The sequence below is a fragment of the Condylostylus longicornis genome, unplaced genomic scaffold, assembly GCF_029603195.1.
Source record: "Condylostylus longicornis isolate FDR11 unplaced genomic scaffold, ASM2960319v2 ptg000010l, whole genome shotgun sequence".
Classification (NCBI taxonomy): Eukaryota; Metazoa; Arthropoda; class Insecta; order Diptera; family Dolichopodidae; genus Condylostylus; species Condylostylus longicornis.
The window spans coordinates 22,249,277-22,271,856 of record NW_026577979.1 but is presented as its reverse complement, the minus strand read 5'-3'; the positions used below and the strand labels follow the sequence as shown (position 1 = coordinate 22,271,856).

At 27.4% G+C, this 22,580-nt stretch overlaps 1 protein-coding gene across 5 annotated transcripts in view; it reads right to left on the bottom strand.

Moving 5' to 3' along the window:
* LOC129619029 (neurobeachin) overlaps positions 1-22,580 on the bottom strand; it is a 198,998-nt gene that overhangs the window by 13,239 nt on the left and 163,179 nt on the right. For all 5 annotated transcript variants that reach the window (XM_055534092.1, XM_055534093.1, XM_055534094.1 and 2 more), the window contains 4 exons: positions 15,742-15,851; positions 645-3,333; positions 394-561; positions 57-320 (listed from right to left, as the gene is read on the bottom strand). In XM_055534092.1, the coding sequence (XP_055390067.1) occupies positions 57-320; positions 394-561; positions 645-3,333; positions 15,742-15,851 (3,231 nt within the window). The remainder of the gene's footprint in view (positions 1-56; positions 321-393; positions 562-644; positions 3,334-15,741; positions 15,852-22,580) is intronic.

Below are 22,580 nucleotides of genomic sequence, written 5' to 3'. Positions count from 1 at the left end.
ATAATTTTGATGTTCATATTAGTATGTTACAATCTTTAAAAAATTTTGAAACTTACTGGTTGATCCTGAAACAACTAAACCTAGTTCAGCACTGATAACGACGGATGTCACAGCTTGTTCATGGCCAGTCAAAGTCGCGCGAGGAGTTGGTACATCACCTTCACCAACAATACTTTGTGTTCTTGCGTTCCAGTGCCATAGCAGAACAGTGCAGTCAGATGACCCAGATGCTATATAGCAATCTGATGTGATATTGCATTCAGATCTCGACAAACAAGTTACAACGCCGAAATGGCCGAAAACGATTTGAACAATTTTGGCTAATAATGGAAATTGAATATGTTTTTACTTAAAATCTGCTCTTTACCTGCATAAAGATAATGTTAAACCTACCTGTTTCTGTTGAAAACACTCTAAAACTGTTGTCCCAGAAACCGCAAGCAATAAGAAATCTGCTATCTACTGTTGTTACAAAACAATTAGAACGAATTTTTAACTTTTGACTGAAATTATCTCCTAGATGTCGTCTGTTCATTGGATTGTTATGTGTATTTGTTTGCGCTAATAAAACGGAAATTAAGGTTAGATTTTTTAAAGTTGTTTTACATTTTCTTTTCAAGTATATTTGGTATGTGCACACTTACAGAGAACTGGATCCATTGTAAGAGGTAAGTTAGCTCCCGGGGATTGGGGTGATTCGGCATAACTCGGACTTTGGACGGAAGCCGTGTAATTGCAATTCCATCGATTGACAGCGAATTGATGACCAGCTGTTACAGTAACAACAGATGGCAATGACAATTGTGGATAAGTATTTGCAGATATATGAATCACTGGTGAGTTTAAGTGGAATTTCATGGACATGCATACATCATCAGGCATAGCACTGAACATCATTGGTGACAAATGCATTGCGGAACTACGTGGTGGGTGTGGTTCCATTAACAATTGACTCGGAGTTTGACCAAAATTTTTTATTTGATTTTCCACTGCTTCTCTCATAACGGGATCAACAATAGTATCTAAGTCCACACTTCCTTCGTAAGTTAAATAATAAAACACGTTTGTAGCTCTTACCGCTTCAGGTCCCCTTTGTTTATATCCAAAAATTAGATCAATCCATTGATGAAGTTGGCAAGATACAAACTCAGATTCTAAAGCCATTCGATTAATTCTTACAAATTCTTCTGGAGATTTAGACCATGGCGGTAGTTCTACATCTGATACTAGCGTACCATCTTCGCGTGTTCCTAAACGATATCCCGATGAATTATAAAACATTTCAGGTAAAAAGTACCACTCAGGTATTAATTCTTTAACATCAGAGGTGTCACGTTGACAATTCTTCCATGACAGGGAAACTGACGAAAAGAGTCTATCAGGAAAATCGAACTTTCCACCTTGAAGAGCCAAGAACATGCTCGTAAAAGGTTCAACTCTCAACAGCCACGTCAAAACAAAACTAGCAGTCGAATAATGTGTACCATAATGGAAAGGTGGAATTGTATCGTTATCCCAACTTTCATAACGTTCTTCAAAATATGCTCGTCTGCTTGGGTTTAATGCACCTATGGGTTTCGATAAATCACGATAATTTGAGGGTTGACTTAAATCTAATTCTTTTGATTCATAATTAGTTAAAACCCACGGGAAAATCGGGTATTGATTTAAATCGTTATATGTACGTCCAGCAATCGTGTTTAGGAACATTAAGTATTCAAAATTTGAAATTTCTCTGCGTTGCCATTTTTGCGTCATATTTGAATTTCGCATTAATTGTCTCGGTGACATCATTGAAGCTCTTCTTGTTTGCGGAATTCCATATTTAATTCCAACACCTACTCTTGGCAGTGCTTTAATTACTTTTTTAACGGTATGTTGATCTGGAAACGCGAATAAAATTGATGTGCGACTTGCTAAAAATATTTCTAGTGCAACATTTTGTAACAAATAACGACGAGAAAATATTGCACGGACCTCCGAAAAGTACCATTTTCCATGTAAATGGTCGCAGTACTTCAATACCTCTGGGTCGATTTTCTGAAAATCTGGGTGATCTTCATCAACTTCAAAAAACATCTCAGTGCTGGTGATAGAGACCGTACCTGGGGCAACAAGACCTGGTGCGATTAATTTAGCTTTAGTACTAATATTTACGGGCCCAGTTAAATCCAAATCTAATTCGCGATCTTCAATCAGAAGATCAGCATCATCTAAAAGATCTGCTGTCTGTTGTCCAGGTTGGTGAGATCTCGTTACTGCAATTTGTGAATGGAATTCATCTCTTGTTTGCATGATAGCATCTTCAGGACCACCGTTTTCTAATGCAGCTTTAAGTGTAGCTTGTGGGTGACTGGACCCTCTTGGGTTTTGTACCATACGCTTTCTTCGCCGAGCATCGTCTTCCCATGCGTCTAACTTCCAATATATTAATTTTGGCGCTGTGCCACTAGTATCACCCCACGCTCCATGCCGATTGCACATAATATTACGTACTTTTTCAAGCAATCTGCTAGCAATAACATTATCACGGCGACGAGCAGCTGTAATTAAATGATCGCACATGCGTTCTTCTTCCCTTCGTTCAAGTAAAGTTTGAGCACACTGCGATTCAAAATCAGCGTGTTTCAAGACATCATCAGCTCTCATTCTATTCAATATGAATTCAGCTTCATTCGCAACACGTACAATATGGTCTTTCATGGCGTGTGATAAAAGTCTTCCTTCGTTGATTAATTCAATGAAAGCTAAACCAGCATGTTTTTGCAAACTATTTTGCCATTCTTGAGAGCATAGTAACATTACTAACTCAACAACAGAATGACTGTTTTTGAAAGTCGTTAATCCTTTACCTTCCATTAAAAGTTCCTGACCGTGAGATCCAACGAGTGTTTTTGATAAAAATGGTGCAAAGTCAACCATTATTTCTCTTAACAGTGGGCAAACTGGCCCTAAAGCTATCTCTAATTTTTGCGTAAGACTTGCTTCTCTTGATGGAGTTGTCATTGGCAACTGACCTACCAAAGGTGGTTTAATTGGTATATCTTCCGGACGTGTACGTTGCCCGGATGATTGAAAATTATCAGGCACTCGTACAACGGATATTTCTGAATCCGGTTTGTCACCACGTTCACCACCTATATGATGAATATTTCCCTCAGGATCTCGTATTTTATCAGTTGTATCATCATTTAAGTTAACGTCAGTCCAACTATCATCATTCGAATTTCCGGGTTTGTTATCATCAATCATTATTTCACTAGATGATTCTACTTCATGAACTTCATTTTCAGTCGAATTCATATTTAAAGATCCAACGTCGGAATCAACACTCTGATATGAAAAGAAAATTAAATTGTTACTATAAGATAAATCTTTCAAGCATTAATGCAAAATTTTTGTGAGCTAAAAACACAGTTATTTGTTTAAATGAAAGTATTGTGTGGTTAGGCAAAAAATTATTGATGTCATTAAAAAAACTTTTTTTACCAAATTTACCTGTGTAAAATTGCAATTCATTAGGTAACCAGTGCCATTTATGTGATTTGTTTTTTAATAAAAAAATAAAAACACACAAAACATAAAGCAAAATAAAAGAGTTCAAAAATAAACTTAAACATAAATGAAAATATAAATATGAATTTCCACAAAAAAATTTTTGAAAACGTTTAAAATAATGTGTATAATATTTAATTAAAAATATAATATAGTAAAACAACTCATAAAATTATGCCGATAAATGAACACCACTGAACTGTATATTCGCATTAAAAGTAACTCACACAAAAGTTTCAAAACTAACAACAATATGGACACATAATGCAGTTTACCGTTTAAGAAAATACTAAAAACCATTGCTAAACATTTAAAGCAAACAGCACAAAAGAAGGATTTGCAAAACGTCCTAAAATGTTACTAGATTGTAGAAAAGTGAAAGTTTTCAATTCTTAGAGTTTTTTAATATTGTCAAAAACTTTAGTCTGCAAATTATATAACGCAAGGTATTTCGTGGGTACATATTAAATACTTATATTCCACTATTACACATATAACTCACTCACCGATTTATAGGGCCATTGTCCAAAAAAGGTAAATTTTTATAATCAAGAATAATAGAGCAGAAAATGATAAATATGAGTCATTTTTGAAACATCAACCGTTTCATTACAATTATTTTAGAATACCAGCACGGCGCCGACAATTTTTCAAATTTTCTGTATTCTTTTTTGCGAAAAAGAGTTTACTCTTTTTTACTTAAGCGAAAATGCTGATTAAAACAAAATTTTAATTTAAAAAAGAAAAAAGTGTACACCAATAACACAAAGTCTAGTCCAATTTCACTTATAATTTTAATAAAAAATTATGTATAATGGTGTAATAACATAATTATTCTTTATATAGTTTGTGAAAATTTTATATGGTATTTATGTAAATAATCGCACATATTTTCGCATACATATTAATCTCTGAAGTCTTCTATTTAATTATAATATGATATTCGTCCTTCTGGCATTTTTAATATTCATCAAACGCATTTTATCCTTGTTCGTACGAGTATACTTTAACTGATGAATCTTAAATTTTTATATGAATACGTATATGAACGTATTTAAACACACATAATTACCGACCGCATTGCATACAATAAGGGAGGTTTTGTGATGGCATCAAATTTTGTATTTCGAAATCTGACGGAAATGCGTTTCTCCATGCTAGGGAAGCGTAAATAACTTATTCTTAGAGAGATGTTTGTCTGTCTGCGACTCTTCTATATCAAGTTTGATTGAACCGATTAATACAAAAATTTATATCTGAATATACTTCGAGAATGGGTCAGTCTGATCAATTTTTGGGATATGTCAAAAACTGTATATTTACCGTAGGTCAAATTCAGCGAATTTGCTCAAAATTTTTATATACAAGCTCTTTCATACAATGCAACAAATCACATAGTGTTTTGAGTAAACTGGTTTTTTACTACATGTGAAGATGAGTTTTGACTACAGGCCAAAATTACATTTTTGCTCATATACGCATGATCAACCAATTTCATTGAAATTTAATATTTCGAATCAAATAATCAACCAATTTCTCTAAAAATCAATATTTTGAATTAGGTTTTTAAAACAATGAACAAGCAAATTTTTCTAGAATATCAGGATTTGAAAACAGAATTTTCACTAGGAGAAATATTATATTTTTTACCATTTTTAAAGAACCAATTGAATTTCTTGCAATTTAATATGTGAGTTATACTCCATGACGAAATTGACCGCCCAACTTTGCAGAGAAACATAATATATATTTTTCTGAAATAAATGTTTAAAAGATATATTTATAATTTTTTTCAACACTTCAATAATACAGTCGGTTATGTGCTGTTCACATTAGATTTTTATATTTTATGTTCACGTACATATATAAACGTGGTATATACATATGTCGTACATATGAGGAAGTTATATAATAACAAAAATGTATACATATTTTATACTTACACGTATATTGCATTATATATCGAATGCATATCGAAAATATCCCGATTTTATATGCTAGAAACCGAGATGAAATGCAGTAGAGCCAATTGAAGATGATCGCATGAATGAATAATGAAATTTTAAAAATTTCATATTGATGATATTTGGTTATGGTTGAACAAATCAACAAATAAAAGTTGATATACATTGTATATTATATATGTATGTATATCATGTATTTGTTTGTTCATCAAAGTTATACATATACATACGTTATGTATATCTGAATAAAAAAGTATGGGTATAAATAAAATATGTTTTAAGAAAAGATTATTACAGATACCCAAGGCTATTGTTACGTTACCGTTCTGATATTACGTAAAAATAAAGATTTGATTATTTTCAAAGGGCATACATACATATATCTACACAAGGTTAAAATAAATAACAGAAAACGAAATCAAATTTAAATCATTAACGAGGGAAATAAAAATTCGTTTTTTATTTAATTTTAGTACATGAAAGATTTTTTAGAATACTCGTATTGATTCCAATAAAGGGAAAAGTTTTTCAAAAACTGTAAAAAAACTTTTGTTTTTGTAAAAATTAGCATTTTTTTTTTCAAAACAAAATGCAATCTAAAAATATTTGGCTTGTTTTCCGTTAAATTAAAGTTAAAAGTTTACATATAACGTATCTGCATATTCCGCCATAACATTTCTTTATTACTAATTAGTCGTATAACACAGTCTAATAGGTTTAGTACAGTGTTTTATATTAATTGACATCGTATTTATATTTTGAGCGTATCAATATGAGAATATCAAAAAAAGGTATGTGAGAAGCTCTTATTTCGCTCGAAAGTAAGTATAAGAGAATAGAAGTGTGTATGTATGTGAATCGCCTTTATGTTTCATACAGAATTTCGATAATAACTATGCTACTACATTACCACTAAAATGCAAACTTAACCAAATTATGCAGGACAGCATAATAGAAGATGTGCTCGTATATGTATTAGAAAAATTTTTAACTTATTTTTCAAAAATTTACGATGGTTGTCTTTTACTGATTATTACCAAGAAAATTAAAAAAATGCACTTAACTGAGTTTTAGAAAAAATTTCAATTTGCGAATTTTTACAAGCTAAATACGAAAGTGAAAAAGAATTTTACTGAACTAGTTTGTACTAAGGAAAAATTGTAGATCTCATTCATTACCTGTAGAAGTTTTTTCTATCTTTATCTCGCATATGAAACAAAAATAAAAGTTTGTCACCAATATTAAAAATTTAAAGTTTGCTACTACTAGAAAACTAACATTAGAAACGTTTAGTATAAACTTTAAAATAATATCTAAAAACATTTGTTAACAACTAGGTTTCATATTTTTCCGTGTTATGATTTAAATCTTCTGATGACTTTTACTTATTATTAGCAAGGAAGAATGTTCTAAGGACAATAATTTAAATGTTCTAATATGTCTTCAATTTTATTTAAGCCTTTATCAAGATCTTTTCCGGAATCTGAACCACATTAAATGTATTTTCAACAAAGTTGCCGAGTTTTTCAAGTAAAATAAAGATAAAATTACTAAGAGGCTGCAATAAATTTTTTATTCCAAACAAAACTTTTTCACACTTCAACTTAAATTAAAGTTAGACTGAAAGTTAAAGTGAACCAAAAGTAGCAGTTTATAATTAAAGCTAATTTAATGTTATTAAAATTTTAAACTAGAGTTTGAGCAAAGTACTGATTATTATATGAAATATGTTAATGTGGCATGCTGTCACTCTATGTCAGAGGTGGGGAACCTTTTTACCCATGGAGGCCAAATTTAAAATAACAATAACTAAGGAGACCACATGAGTTTTAATACCAATAAATGTAGCTTTTGTACAGTTATTGCTGCGCAAATTAAATTTCTTTTTATTTTGATATAAATTGTTAATTGATATAAATTTGTTTATGCAAAAATACATAAAGAAATATAAAAATTAATAAAATTATATTAATAAAACGAAAAATCAACTCATGAAAAGTAAATAATTAAAATAATTAACATAAATAAAAAAACAACTTCAAATTTATTGTTTAATAAATTTAATTCAAGTCAGACTATATGTAGTGAGATATTTGCATTTGTTTTTTACTTGAAAGCAATTGAATATTTAAAGGGCATACAAGTAGAAAAGGCGGCGGAGCGGGGTGGCATAAAAATCCCTTAGAGGCCGCTCTATGCTTATAATTAAATAAAAAAAAACATTTTAATATCTACATAAAATAGGAAGAAAATGGGTTTAAGTATAATTAAAAATAATTAAATTAAACTCACATGCTTCACAAAAATTTCTTCACATCGAAATTTCTTTACTACAGTGAATTTTAAGTAAGAAACTTATGAAAAAGTCACTGTGCGTACATAATCTTCACATTTACATAAAATTCAAAAATTATAAAAAAAAGCAAACGCGTACGAATTGTAAAATTATGGGCCTTATAAATCGAGCGAACGTACTCTAACTTTTCTAACTTAGTTAACTGTATATTATACGTACTACTTCATTTATACAGCATTTTTAACGTATTTGAATTATTTGATTGATATTAAAGTCAAAGTAACGCGTTGGATTCTATAAAATCAAAGGCTAAACCAAATAATGAAAAATAACTGGAGCGATTAACAATATTTTTTTTAAATTTCTTTGTTGGAAAACAAAAATTTCATTTAAAATTCAAAGTAATATCAAAATTTTGGAAAAAAAAGTTAAATGCAAATTTTTTTAAAAGAGTCTGCAAAATTCCGTGAGTATTGCTTTGCTAAAAGTTTAATCATTTGTGTATAAGTTTGTTTAAAAAATTCATTTAATGAAATATTTTGCTTTTATTTAAAGTTCATTTCATGGAGTGCTAGTTTTTCAGCACATATTTTTCATATTCAAGAATTTTTACTTCTAACGTGGTCATTATAGAAAATTGCTGACATCTGGTTGAACACAGAGTTCCAAATCGATTATGAAGATAATGATAATGTGCAGTCACAATAAATTTGACCCTTAGAAGCTAGATATTAATATCTGATTAAGATTCTGCACATAAAGACTCAGCTGATCTGCTAGATCTATCTAGTTGATTTAATCTATCAAGCAATTAATGCAAATGTTGAAAAAAATAGTTGGAATATAGTGGAGAGACAGAAGAAAGTAGCAAATATAATCTAGACAATCTAGTTGTTCTTCAAAAGTTCTGATATACCTACATTATTTTTAGATATTCACTTTAACAGAAAATAATTTTTATTTTCAAGGAACATGTCCTAGCAATTGTAAATAATATTTGAATACTGTTCTTTTAAAAATATAGAAGTTTGTTACTCTCGAAAAAGTTTCAAAAAGTTTCTTTTTGTTTATTTTATGTTCTATGTAAATAAAATTTTATATTCGCTATTTCGGTTTTTTATTTAAAGGTGGTTTTGTGTATTTACTGGTTTTCTTTATATGGATCATCTTTATTTTCTTATCGGGCACTAAGAACTAAGTTGCCACATATTTATAAAAATTATGTTTTTAATGCTATACAAATAAAAAACCTTTAATTTGTAACCAGCTAAACGAAGAAATTCCTTCCCTAATGGCTGCTTAGTACATTGGAGTACATGAAAAAAAAACAATTCGAGATGTTTTACCCTACTCAAATTTTTCAAAATGAGAATAAAAATATTGTTGAACTATATTAACATTTTTGATAAATTGAAAAATCAAAAGCACATATTGTACACATACAGTTAATATGTTTAATACAACTTTTTCAGTAGTTAAAACCGCATTCTGAGTGTGATTTCATTTGTTCTAGTATAAAATTATATATTTTTATTTGAATTTTTGAAGACAAGCTTAAATACTTCAACGCAGGTATTTGCACAATAATTTAGTGTCAAAAGGTGCTTAAATTTCATTATTTTTTGGAATTTAAATTTATTTACTCTTGGAAAGATAAAAGCAAGACATTTAAAGTTGTTGACGGAGTACAAAGGATTTACAATTTTAGCAAAAACTACTATACTTTACGAAATAGGGCATATTTGACAAAAAGAGAGTTTAGCATCTAATGGACATTTTTCTTTTTGCTATTGAGCTATCCACAGTTAATTCTGTAAGTTATAATTGCCAATAAATATCAAATTATGTGTAAAGACAGAAGTCTGTTTAAAAGTTTTAACTTTTATGTAAATTTCGTGAATGATTGTGGTTTCAAAATTATTTATTTGTTTTCAACTTTGGTTTATGTTAACTTTATTAGTGTAGAAAATCCAGTCAATTTAAAATTGAAGTTTGACTGACTTCACTTATCAACATAACAAATGTGAGAGTAAATTTTTAATATCCTTCAAAATATGTAGGTATTAAAGTGTAAGCAAAAAGAAAACAAAAAAAAAAAATAAGGGAACTGCAATCCTTTTTAACAATTTATAAAAATTTATCCAACCATAATAAAGTAATGCAGCATTTCACGCTAAATACTTGAGTAAATAGAAAAAAATATGCACAAAAAAAATTAAACACCTGTTAAAACAACCATGAACTCCTTTCCCAAACCTATTAAATTCTGTTAAGCACTTCGTGGATTAAGGTACCATGTGGATACAAAAATCCTATCTTATATTATATAATTTTTTAATATAAAAGAATTATTTTTTGCTCGTTGCTTTACTGTTTTATTGAGTCTATTATGTATACAATAGTGAATAGGGTAGGTTATGTAATAATAATTCTGCATGTCGAGTTTTCGGCGGAAATACGTGTCACCAAAGAGGAGAAAATCATTTTTGAAGACACATTTTTAACTGAAAAATTAGTGTACAACCGAAAAAGTGGTAACATATTTAGAGATTTAGTTTATGAATGCTGAAATATTTTTCAGGATTTGCGATTACTGTTTAAGGGGTTATTTCTATAAAATTGCATGTAATATGTGTATGTGCAAGCATAATTCACTTTTGCTGCTTTTCCGTTACATTGTGTAACGGAAAATGAAATACTGTTTTTCCTTCATTTTTCCACATTATTTGCCAAATGAATATTTTTTGGCAAATAATGTTGGAAGTATTGTATGAACTGGAATCTGGACACTTTAAAATGAAACTTTAAAATGCATTCTGCCGTTTTAAAATGAAACTATGCATAAAAGCAATTTTTAAAATATCGTCCAAATAAAATGAATTTAGTCAATTGAGTCTAATAGTTATTTATCATAAGTTTTTTATCGTAAATAATAATTCATTGGAAATATTTCTATTATTTCCAATGAACTCAAACTTATATTAATTGTTTTGTTTTAGTCTTTGATTTAATTGATTCTGTAGGTATAATCATAAATGTATGTCTGATTTTGAAATTATAGTTCCAGTGTTACCTATAATAAGTACTATATAAAAATTTTTCCTTTTGTAAATGAAATATTCCATAGAATTTAATGGTTTTTATAGTTCAAAAAAACAGTTTATTTTCTATACATTAAAACTCACAACAGTTCCATTTTTTCAGACGTTTCTAAGTTAAAATAAGAATTTAACTGGTGAAGTGAACAACTTTAGACTGCACCGACAACCTTTAGAACTGTTGTTTTATTTCTAACATTAGTTTTTCAAGACAATAAAATTTTCAATGTGTATATAAAGCACCTGTCAATTCAAGTAACTGTTGCAATGAGTTGTTTAGATTTTTCAAGATTGCATATAATTTAACACACTTTTATCTTAAACTAAAAATGTTAACACGAAATTGAACACAAAAATCAAAACAAATGAAATCAAATTACAAAACAGAAAACTGAATGAAAAACAAAATAACAAATTCTTCAATTTTCAAAAATACCAAATAAAATCAAGTTTACCTTTTTATTTTTTCTTACTGGTACTGGTTTTGGTGGCGATAATGGTTGTGGATTGTTACTAAAGCTAGGCACTCTGATTCTTTTACTCTATTTTATATTGATTGCGGTAATTTCATATCATGCAATGTTATTTTTTGTTTTATGTATTTTTTTTTTTTTTTGGAATTTTCATTATTAAATGATAGTAACGTTCAAAAACCAAATTAAGAAAAGTACAAAAAAAAAGAAAAAGTTAAACAGCCAATTCTATGAATATTAATCTAGCCGTGTGTATGTATGTATATATGATTTAAAGAAAATCGAATTGAGGGGGATTTTCAATAATTCAGGCATACATTAACTCTAACTTAGATCCTTTTCGTAAAAACAGTGCAGATCTGAAAAAATTAAGTTCAAAGAAATCTTTGTTTGATTTAAATATAGCTGCAGTTTTCGCACGTGCGCCTTTTGTAGCAGAAATTAGTTGATCTTGCAGTTTCGGTTTTTCGCCCGTATAATTTTAACTGAATTATCGAGAATTCAAAAGCTAATATAACATATATATATGCTTGCATATATCTAGAGTTTTTTTAATAATAATAAATAATAGTAATTCTTTATTTTAATCTTTATAAAACTGTTATAATAATATAATTTGAAAAATAAAAAAAAAACAAAAAAATAGTATAATAAAGCTGAAATAGCTACAGTTGTTCTATTTTCCACAGGAAAAGTGGCGGACGACCAACATAATCTAGGAAATTATTTAGAAATTTAAATTTAAAATGTTTTCTATTAGAACACGATAGCTATTTTTAAAAAAAATGGTTTAATGCAGTATTTCTTAAAATTGTAAGCGCTTTCTGAAGCAAGAAAAAAAAATAATTTTTTCTGTAGTTTTAAAAAAAAACTTAACACCAGTAGTTATTTATTTCTGGTGATCATGAAATTTTCTACAAGGTACTGAAATATAGATATGTTATTAATATAATATAATTTCGAAATTAAAATGTAGGTGTTCTACTTGTTACCGATTTGTTTCAAGTTAAAAAAAATGTACAAATTGTACATTTGTACATTTGTACATAGATCCGTACATATACATTTCTACCTCGAAGATGGTTCCAAACTGTTTTGATAGTGACAACTATCATGAACAATTGAATATGAAATGTTACTAAATCAAGAAAAAAAGAAATATATTCAAAGCTGTAAATTTGCGGTTACAGCTGCAATATTATATTGTTATACCCGTATAAACGTATGTGTGTTTGTTGACCCCAGAGATAACTCAAAAACTAATACATAATTTAAATTCAAAAAAAAAATTGTCACAAATGAATTTTTATAGCAAGCAAACATCATGTTATGCTTGCTGTTATGTTAAATAAAAGTCAATAAAATTTGCTTAAATTACAAAAAATGCCATTTTACAAAAATGGAACCAATATGGCAAAAGGGAAACCATTTAACCAAACGAAAAAAGGTTGAATATGAAACCAAATATTAGTTTCATTCAAAACTAGATAAGACGAGAAAAAATAGAGTTGACCTTGTCAACTCTGTGACACCCGTACGAAATTGTTATCCTATGTTCGAATAAAGATGCCATAACTGGGTATGGGACAGACTATGACATTAAGTTGCCCTATGTGTTTGCCATACTACTATTGAAGTTATATGGCAGCTACCAGAAAGAGCCAAGAAATTTTAACGAATTTTATCAAACCCATCGGCCTACTAATATATTTGCTTGTGTGAAATTTCAATACCACAGCTTTTATAATTTCTGAAATATTGCCAAATAACCTTTGAAGTTGCATGGCAGGTACCAGAAGGAGCCAAGTAATTTCAACGGCTTTTAACGGCCCTACTAATATATTCGTTTATGTGAAATTTTAATACCACAGCTTTTATATTTTCTGAGATATAGCCAAATAAATTTTAAAGCTGTATGGCAGCTACCCGAACCGGTACCTGATCATGTCCTATTTAAATAGGGTTCTGGCACTTACTACAATAAATCATTTGTGAAAATTTGGTGAACTTAGCTCAATTAGTTTTTGAGTTGTCGTTGGGACAGAGGGAAGGACGGACAAAGCTAAATCAACTCAGAATTTGACGCTGATCAAAAACATACATTTGAGTCTATATCTAAGACTGTTTGTGGTACGAACATACGTTCGTACGGGTATAAAGACTTATACAGTTCTGATTGATACTAATTGCGATTGGAAAAAGTGTATGCCTTATTTGACATAAAAAATATGTTAACATCTAAATATTATAATATGATATTTTGTAGCAACATTTTAAAATCTTCTAAAATTTTCTTCTTAAAAAATTCTATCGTGTTTTACTTGAAAATGTAGATATCATGTCTGATAGGAAACCTTTTAAAAAAATATATGCTTTTATTATTTTGCATTTTAAAAAAGTATAACTTCAGATGAACGTATAAAATTTCAGAAATGTGTATATAGTCTGAATCCAAATTGATATTCAAAATAATTTCTCTTCTGGCAATTTAAATTGCGTAGTTATTAACTTCATACCTTTAAGGAGACGCGCCTTTAAGAGAGACAGTAAATCTATTATGAAAAGTAGATTGTATAATGTGAACTAGCTCAATTAAAAATTTTGTTGAAGTGCTGCAAAAACACAGATCTATATATTTAATTCAGTGTATCTGAAAAAATTCGCAAAATCAAAATCTGCAGTTTCGAGTTGAAGTATGCAATATTTTTATTTTATTTCATTTTAAGTGTCTGTTTTCGGTTTTAAGTAACATTTTGTTACACTTGACGAGATTTTCATTATCGGTAACGGGTAGTGAAAGAAAGTGATTATGTTGGCTTAAAATCATTTTAGGATTATCAAAAGCTAATCACACTTAAAAATAATGGTGGCTTATAGAATTGGGAATATATAATCTATATATTATATAACAAGCTTCTTAACTAGAAAAAATTGAATTTTATTTCAGTTCTTGGCAATTGGTTCCTTGTTCTCATTCGCTTATAATGCTTGGTCACCCGTCGCATTCAGAAAATTATAAGCAATCAAAGTATTATAAAATCAAGAAAATCATATAAAATGTTTGGTACAATTTCCATGTAAATATAATAAATTAACCAATCTAAAATAATTTTAAGAGAGTAGTTTTTGAAAAGTAACTAAATTATTATGGTACAATGACAAAAGTAAAAATTATCTGTTTTTCAAAAAAGCGCCTTATGTCGAACTTTTTATGGTAGATACTTTGTGTTTCTTATCAAAAAGCTTTAAAAAAGTATTAGTTAACTTAATTAAAATATGATATTTGCTCTGCGTAAAGGCCTACTATTTGAGTTTTATCAAAATCAACTTAGACAAATTTTCCTTCTTACCACAAATAAATTTTGTATATTACGAGTATGTATTTCATATTTCTGTTCTAAACCAAATTTTGATTTATTTCTGCGTTATTTTGAGTTATTAAAAATTAAATTAAAAAAATTCTTTGTACTAATTCTTATTGTACCTTAAATTATGTACCTTATAACCATATATAAACACCATACAACACGCTATAATTTTTAAATATCATTAAACAATTTGTTCATGTCTTTAATGAATAAATTTATTATACGAATACATTTTGTTGAAAAAAAAATCACAAATTAAATTAAACAAATCAGAAATTTAATAAATTAAAAATTTAATTTCATGAGTAGTACACATACATAGGTATATAAAACTCACTGAATTTAACCCAAATTAAATCACAATACAAACAAAATAAATTAAATAATTTAATATTAAAAATCTATTCCCATATACATAGCTACATGCAATATTTAAAAAATAATATTCAATTATAATAGAATGAAATTTTGGGAAAAAAATATCATAGATTTTTTTTTGTTGTTATAAAATACTTATAAAAATTTAAAATTAATTATTTATAGCATGCAATTAATCATCTCCCATAAATTTTATTTTTTTTATCCATTTAATATTTTGCAAGTGAATAAATAATAAGAATGAAATATGAATTGGTACACAAGTCCTTGTACATATACTAATTATTATGATGTATTATTAAATTTTTAAATTTATGCTGATTACCATAATACTGAACAAATCCAAAAAGAAAGATAAGAACTATATATTATATAAATTTGCATGTAATTATGAATGTTTAATTTTTCATTTTTATTTCTAAAAATCAATATTATGCGTTTACCATAAATAATTTAAAAAAAAATTTGAATAGGAATACCATGAAATATGCGTATTTTTAATTTTTCAAATTCAAAAAAAAAAATATAATGCATATATATTCGTATACAAGGATAAATATTATAATATTTTTGTATGCAGATAATATTATAAATGTTTTGTTAAATTACCTTTATTGATGGTGGGCCACTTGAATGTGAATCATTATCAGCTAAAACAGATGGATTATTTTCATCAACAACAATAATTTCATAGTCACCATCTTGTATTGTACGTGATCCTGCAAAAATTTTCAATAATTTTATTTATTTTACTTTTTTTTTTCATTTTTGGTTTGCTATTAATTACTGATTTACGTTTTATTATTAAAAATTAGAAAATATTATTAAATGTATATGTAAGTAATAATAATAAATTTAAATGTTATATAGAATAAAAAAAACATTTTTATACTATTATTATAGTATAAATATGGTGTAATATAAGTATATAAGCATTATACATGTACATTTTTATAATATTTATATTTATATAAGTATATGTGTGTGTTTTGTACTTTCACATTATTGCGGCTTAATCTTCTTTTTTGAAGTATTTTCGATTTCGGATTCTTATTTTAAAAATTTAATAGAAGTAGAAATAAAATTTTAGAGAAAGGAATTTTATTTTTATCAAGTTCCGGAGAAAGGAAAATAAAAAAGATATCGACGCGTGTTCTTATGTAAGATATTGTGCTATACCATACATTTGCAAAGAATTACTCGTGCTAGTTAATAAATCAATTTCGAACAAAAATATTGTATAATTTTGTAAAATCGCTGAAATATTTCTCACAAAGTTTTAATGTTATAATAAACGGTTATTTTGAGGTTAGAGTTCGATGAAGACATGAAAATTACAATTAATTGCTGTTATTAATTAAAGTGCATTAATAATTGACATTTGAAATATTTTAAACATCTAAAATATTGCAGACAACACAACAAACTAGTATAAAAGTTTTAAAAAATCAAACATTTTAGCTATTGTAAAGCTTTGTACTATACATATTATAATTTTGGTTTTTTGTACATCTACACATAATTATATATATCTACATATATTCTGAAAAGATCCTACTTTTTATTTATTATAATTTTTATAATAATTTATAACAAATTTTTGAGAAAACTCAGAAACTTTTGATTGAAGCGGTTCCAAATGCAAAAAAAAAAGTGAAGAAAAAGTTTATGATTAAGTTTTCGAATTTTCTTTATTTGTTAAAGAATATTTTAAAATTATTTAATTCAAATGAATTACTGCTATACACAATACAGCAATATGAATTTATATAATAAAAGATTAACCCTATAACTATAAGGTAACTATAATATTTTATCATTTGAATAGCAAAGGTGAAACTTCTCTAAGATAATGTCCTTAACATTACAGAATATAGTCTTTATCATACAAAATTCGTGTTAAAGAGCATTACAAATTTAACTTTCGTGTACGAGAAATTTGCCTAATGGAAGTTACAAAGTATATTTATTTCGCCTATTCTTTACTTTTTGGAAAATTTTTACTATTAGAATATTTTATTTCTTTTAGAAATTTTTGAATTAACATCATATTTTGAAAAAAGCGTGAACTAAATTGATATTAAATTATGAGAATTAAGATTACTGTATAAAAAGAAGAATAAAAGTGTAGTACGAAGCACGTTATTCCTAAAATTTCTCGAAAAACAGAAATATAAATATTAGAAGATTATTTTTTTTTTAATTTTCAACCAAAATTGAAATTTACTAATATAAAACTAACAGTCTAATCGTGTATTTCGCCTTTTCATTTCACTTTTCATTTTATTTTTTTCCAATAAGATTACTCATTTTTAGACCTTTTCCAAAAACGTTCTGACAAAAAGTGTTTATTAGTTTCACTCTGCCCATCCGTCCGTGGACATGTTTAAAAAACTTAGATCTTTACTAGAAATTTATTTCCGTAGAAAATTTTTACCTGTCTCCCCCTTTAAAAGTTATACCCCTTTGAAACTCTAAAAACGGTATTCTTTAACTATTTATTGCAGTGAATTCAACTTTTGCAAACGCAGAAATATAGTGATTAATTTCTTCTATCGCGGCATACTACAAAAGGATTTTAAATAAAAGTTGGGTCAAGCCAATGGTTTGTATTGTAGCACTTTTCGCTTCAAGAAATGAAAATTCTGCTTTGAAAAATATTCTATGTATACCTCCACAAAATTATTTTCATTCATATACGAAACTATTTCTAGGATTACATATATTTAGGATGAACGATTTATGCAGTCTTTAATCTATCGCGGCATACTACAAAAGGATTTTAAATAAAAGTTGGGTCAAACCAATGGTTTGTATTGTAGCACTTTTCGCTTCAAGAAATGAAAATTCTGCTTTGAAAAATATTCTATGTATACCTCCACACTATTAAAATTATTTTCATTCATATACGAAACTATTTCTAGGATTACATATATATAGGATGAACGATTTCTGCAGTCTTTAAAATAAAGCAAAAATTAATATAAAGAGGGGTTAACATAATGCTCTATTTTAAGGGTTAATTGTGTGAGTTAAGAAAAATAATTATATTTTTTAACGTTATGGAATTTACCGTTGGCTTTTTGCGTTTATAGAAATTTGAAAAAGCTTCCGGTTTCGGAAATATAAGGTGTCAAGAAATGATAACTTGAGAGGGGGTGGAGATGGAAAAAAATTTTCTTCTAACGAAATGAAGCATTTATTAGTGTCTAAAAGCCCCTAATTTCAGACATTCAAAAATTCAGTTTGAATTTTTAGGAGACATTAGGCAGTAATGAATACTTCACTTCGTTAGAAGAAATTTTTTCCCATTTCCACCCCTCTAATAGGTACACATAGTAGGTATACATATATCTAGAAGGTATACATAGATTGTTTTTTTTTAAAAGCAGTATTTTCACTTGTTGAAGGGAAAAGTGCTACAATACATACCATTGATTTGACCCTAACTTTATTTAATTGGATTTTTGCTTTTTTTTTCTTAAATTATCGAATGAACGTAGAAAGTATGTGAGTAATTAAGAAAAACGTGAAAGCCGTGACTTGTATTGGATTTAACATTTTATTTTACTTACATTTAATTTTCTCAAATGTATAAAGAAAACTTTCTTTGCATGCTGATAAAAGCTCAAAATTTACTAACCTAACCTTCAATTTTTTATTTTTAATAAATTAAAACGTAAATTATACGTTTAGGCACAAGACCATCGTTTAAATTTTGTTGAGAAAAAATACTTGTAATTAATATGTAAAAGGACTCTAGTTATAATTAATGAAGTATATAATGCACCCAAATATATATCGAATACGAGTAGAATACTGTTTTCGGAAATAAAAAACATCTTTTGGAACTATACAGCATTTAAAAATACCCTATATGTCCACAGGTAGAGCTATCCATAGATACGAGAACTCATCCTATGTAAAGTGTACATTTATTACTTTAACTTTAGTTGCTCAGGATGGAAAAGAAATACGTATTCACTGATATCATAATTTCCAACTAATTAAGGTTAAGTTGCAGTTTTGTAGATTAAACAAAAAATTTATGTAGTTAGTATATAACCCATAGCATGTCCTTTAAATACATCTTTTACATTTCATGCTTAAGAAATGGATTTATAATCGAACTAAGATGTAAAGTAGATGAAATTAAATCTACCCTATTTGAAATTAGACGTAGGAATGCCGTCTTTTGTACAATTACAAATTGATATTTTCCATTATATTGTCGTATTTCAGTAGTTTTTTACGGATCTCATTGCATACAATAAGGGATGTCCATTTTTGGGTGCAAAGGCACTTCTCCATAGTAGCGAAGTGTAAATCGGCAAAAACGAATGAGATGAAAATTCAAACCCATATGTGCTTTGAATATGTCTTTACGACCTTTTTACGGACGTTTTACATTTTTGATAATTTTTAAGAAAGTATTCAACTGGTCAAGTTGAAATTTTATGTAAAAACTTCGATTGATAGTATGAAGAGTCACTTAACTTTTGAAAAAATCATGTGCCAGCAACTGCACCTTTTCTGGGTGTGAACAACTTAACTTTTAATTTAAATTTTTTCGCATATAAAGAGAAATAATCAACCAATTTTCTTGAATTTAATATTTAACTCCAGGGTGTAAAAGAATGCACTTATAAAGTTTTTAGGAATATAAGGGCTTAGAAACCGAACTAGGGACCGACTTTACATTTTTTATCATATCTAACAAACTGATTGACGAAATTTCTTGATATTTAAAAAATCATTCAGAATCGGCCAAATGCCAACTTCAAGGCAAGTGTTTTTGAAACTCTGCGCTTGTTTTTAAATATTATAAATGTTTAGCCAGAACTTCTTCAATATGATATTTCTTATATATATAATATAAAAGAAATAAGTTTATATAAGTTTTGTTAAATTAAAAATATTTATACACGCAAGCAAGAACTTATACACGCATTTCTGAATTGGAATCAATTGGTTAAATATATTGGCATTTCGGTAAAATAAGTGCAGAGTATTTAAACGCCCAAATAAAAATATATTTTTGATTTTCCACCTTTCTGCCCGTATATTTCGCCATCCCATATTTTATACCCACTTTTATAAGAATTCATTTCGGGCATTTCACTACTCATTTATATGTTTCAAAAATTTTTACATTATCAGCTATTAAATTCTCAAGCTAAAGTTCTAAGCACCGTAATATAATGGCTTAAAAGTAATTTTTTTCTCGATTTCATTTTAAAAATTTTTAATGACAATAAAATATTGTCAAGAGAATGGTAGATTGGGTTGAATTTTAATAATATTATATTATTCTATATGTATCTATATATAGCATTATGTATATGTAATGTTAATAAACGAAAATCAAAATTACTTGGTATATATTTACAAATGAAAGTAAATTAAGTATGTATTTAGTAATAAAATAATGAATATAGAAAAAAATTATATATGTATAAAATAATTTTGTTGGCTTTTGCAATATTATAATACGAGTATTCAGTTTAATTAAGAAAAAAATTTTTTTTAGATTCTATACATTTTTGTGCTGGTGGGCTTGAAAATTTGTTGAATAATATTATGTTAAAAATATAAGAAAGTAAAATTTAATAAACAATACTATAAATATCACAAATAATATTTAAATAAAATCATAATATATAAAATAAGCAAAGCAACATAAATCACGCAAAATGAAAATTTGATTTTATTGAATTTTCTTTTACTTTTCTTAACACAATCGTTTAATATTTTGTCTTTTCACTTTAAAAAATTAGAAAAGTTATCAAACATTTTATGTATATAGTTTACAAAATATAAGAGTTCAATAATATTGTAATTCGTTCTTTACAAAATATTTATTTTAAGATAATTTTTCTACCTCTAGAAAACAATTATTAATTTTCCAATTAATTTTTCATAAATTGATACAAAAATCAAATAATATTTCACATCGTCCTCCTCTCGGATTATTACCCTCTTCATGAGCATTATAAGCTCTATCAAACCAAAAATGTAACAGTAATCGGCTAAGTACCTGAACTAAATTAATTACTAATAAAGTTTAAGCTTAATGCATACTATATCAGCACAATTCCGATAATACTCTGAGATTTCTTCTAAAGTTATATTTAAAACTATATCGTTATATGAAAATTATTTTCATTATACTTAGACCTTATTAAACCTATTTACATAATTAAAACATTAAACTTAAAATTCTCGATAAGACGTGTGCTCAAATTCATTTACTAAATTTTAGAAGTTGTAATATTTTGCAATTTCTTAATTTTCAAAAAAAATATATGCATCAGTTTCACCTTGCCTTTTCACTCTGCATAATGCAGTTTACAAGACATCTTTTTATTCAATAGCTCATATTATGGATGACAATAAGTTTTAATACGTATATCAATCTTTGATAAGAAATCAAATTGAAATCAAAGCAATTTTTTAAACTTCAAAAATAGAGAAACTTTAAGATCGACTTGGTTCTTCTATGGCTATACAGTATATAAAACATCAAGATAGGAGAATGGCGTTGAAGTTAACGATTACAGTATCTCTCTTAACCGTTTGATTCCCTAATTCTTTGACACTTTAAATTTCCTCGTTATGTATGAGTACCTAAATTTAATTTATTTATTAACAATAAATAATGTTCAATATTAATGCTACTACAATATTTTTTGAAAGTAATTGCTTATAGATTTTTCCAAAACTTATGCTAAATTATATTGCAAGATTGCATTATATAGTAAGATAGCACAAGGTTTAAGATTGCATTAATAAACAGACTATTTTAAGGTATGATCACTCAAATTTTTGTACCTTGAAAATTCTGGCTTATATATTTTAGAGGAAATATCATACTTTACCTCAGAACACATTCCAAAATATATTACAACATTTCTCATGAAAATTCGATTCGAAATGGTGTTTCGATTTCCTATTGAACTTTGTATTTCGATTCTTTTTATTCTGGTTAAACACAAAATATTTTCACCCACGCGGATACTAAGATTCAAGAATAATTTTGTGCAGTGATGTTCTTTTGCTGTACGAACACCAGCAGTACACTGCACTTGCACGTAAATACACCGTTACTAGTTTAAGGAAACTTTCTTTTCTTTTTACTCATGATAAGATAAGTAACATTCATTCATATCTTTTTCCACAAATATTCATTATTATTTTATTTTTTTCAGAAAATTTTTAAATTTCAAACATTTTTTGCAATAAAATAATATGTTTGTATATTATTTTATTTGATTACGTCTCCCAGTAAATAGCTTTATTGAACTCTTTTATAATAAAATGTTTAAAAATAAAAATAGTACATAAATCCTTTGAACAAAATGAAAGAAAGTATTTCAAGAATTAATTTTGAAAAATCTAACAATAAATTAAATGAAAACAAAGACTTTTCAAAATATAAAAAAAGATAA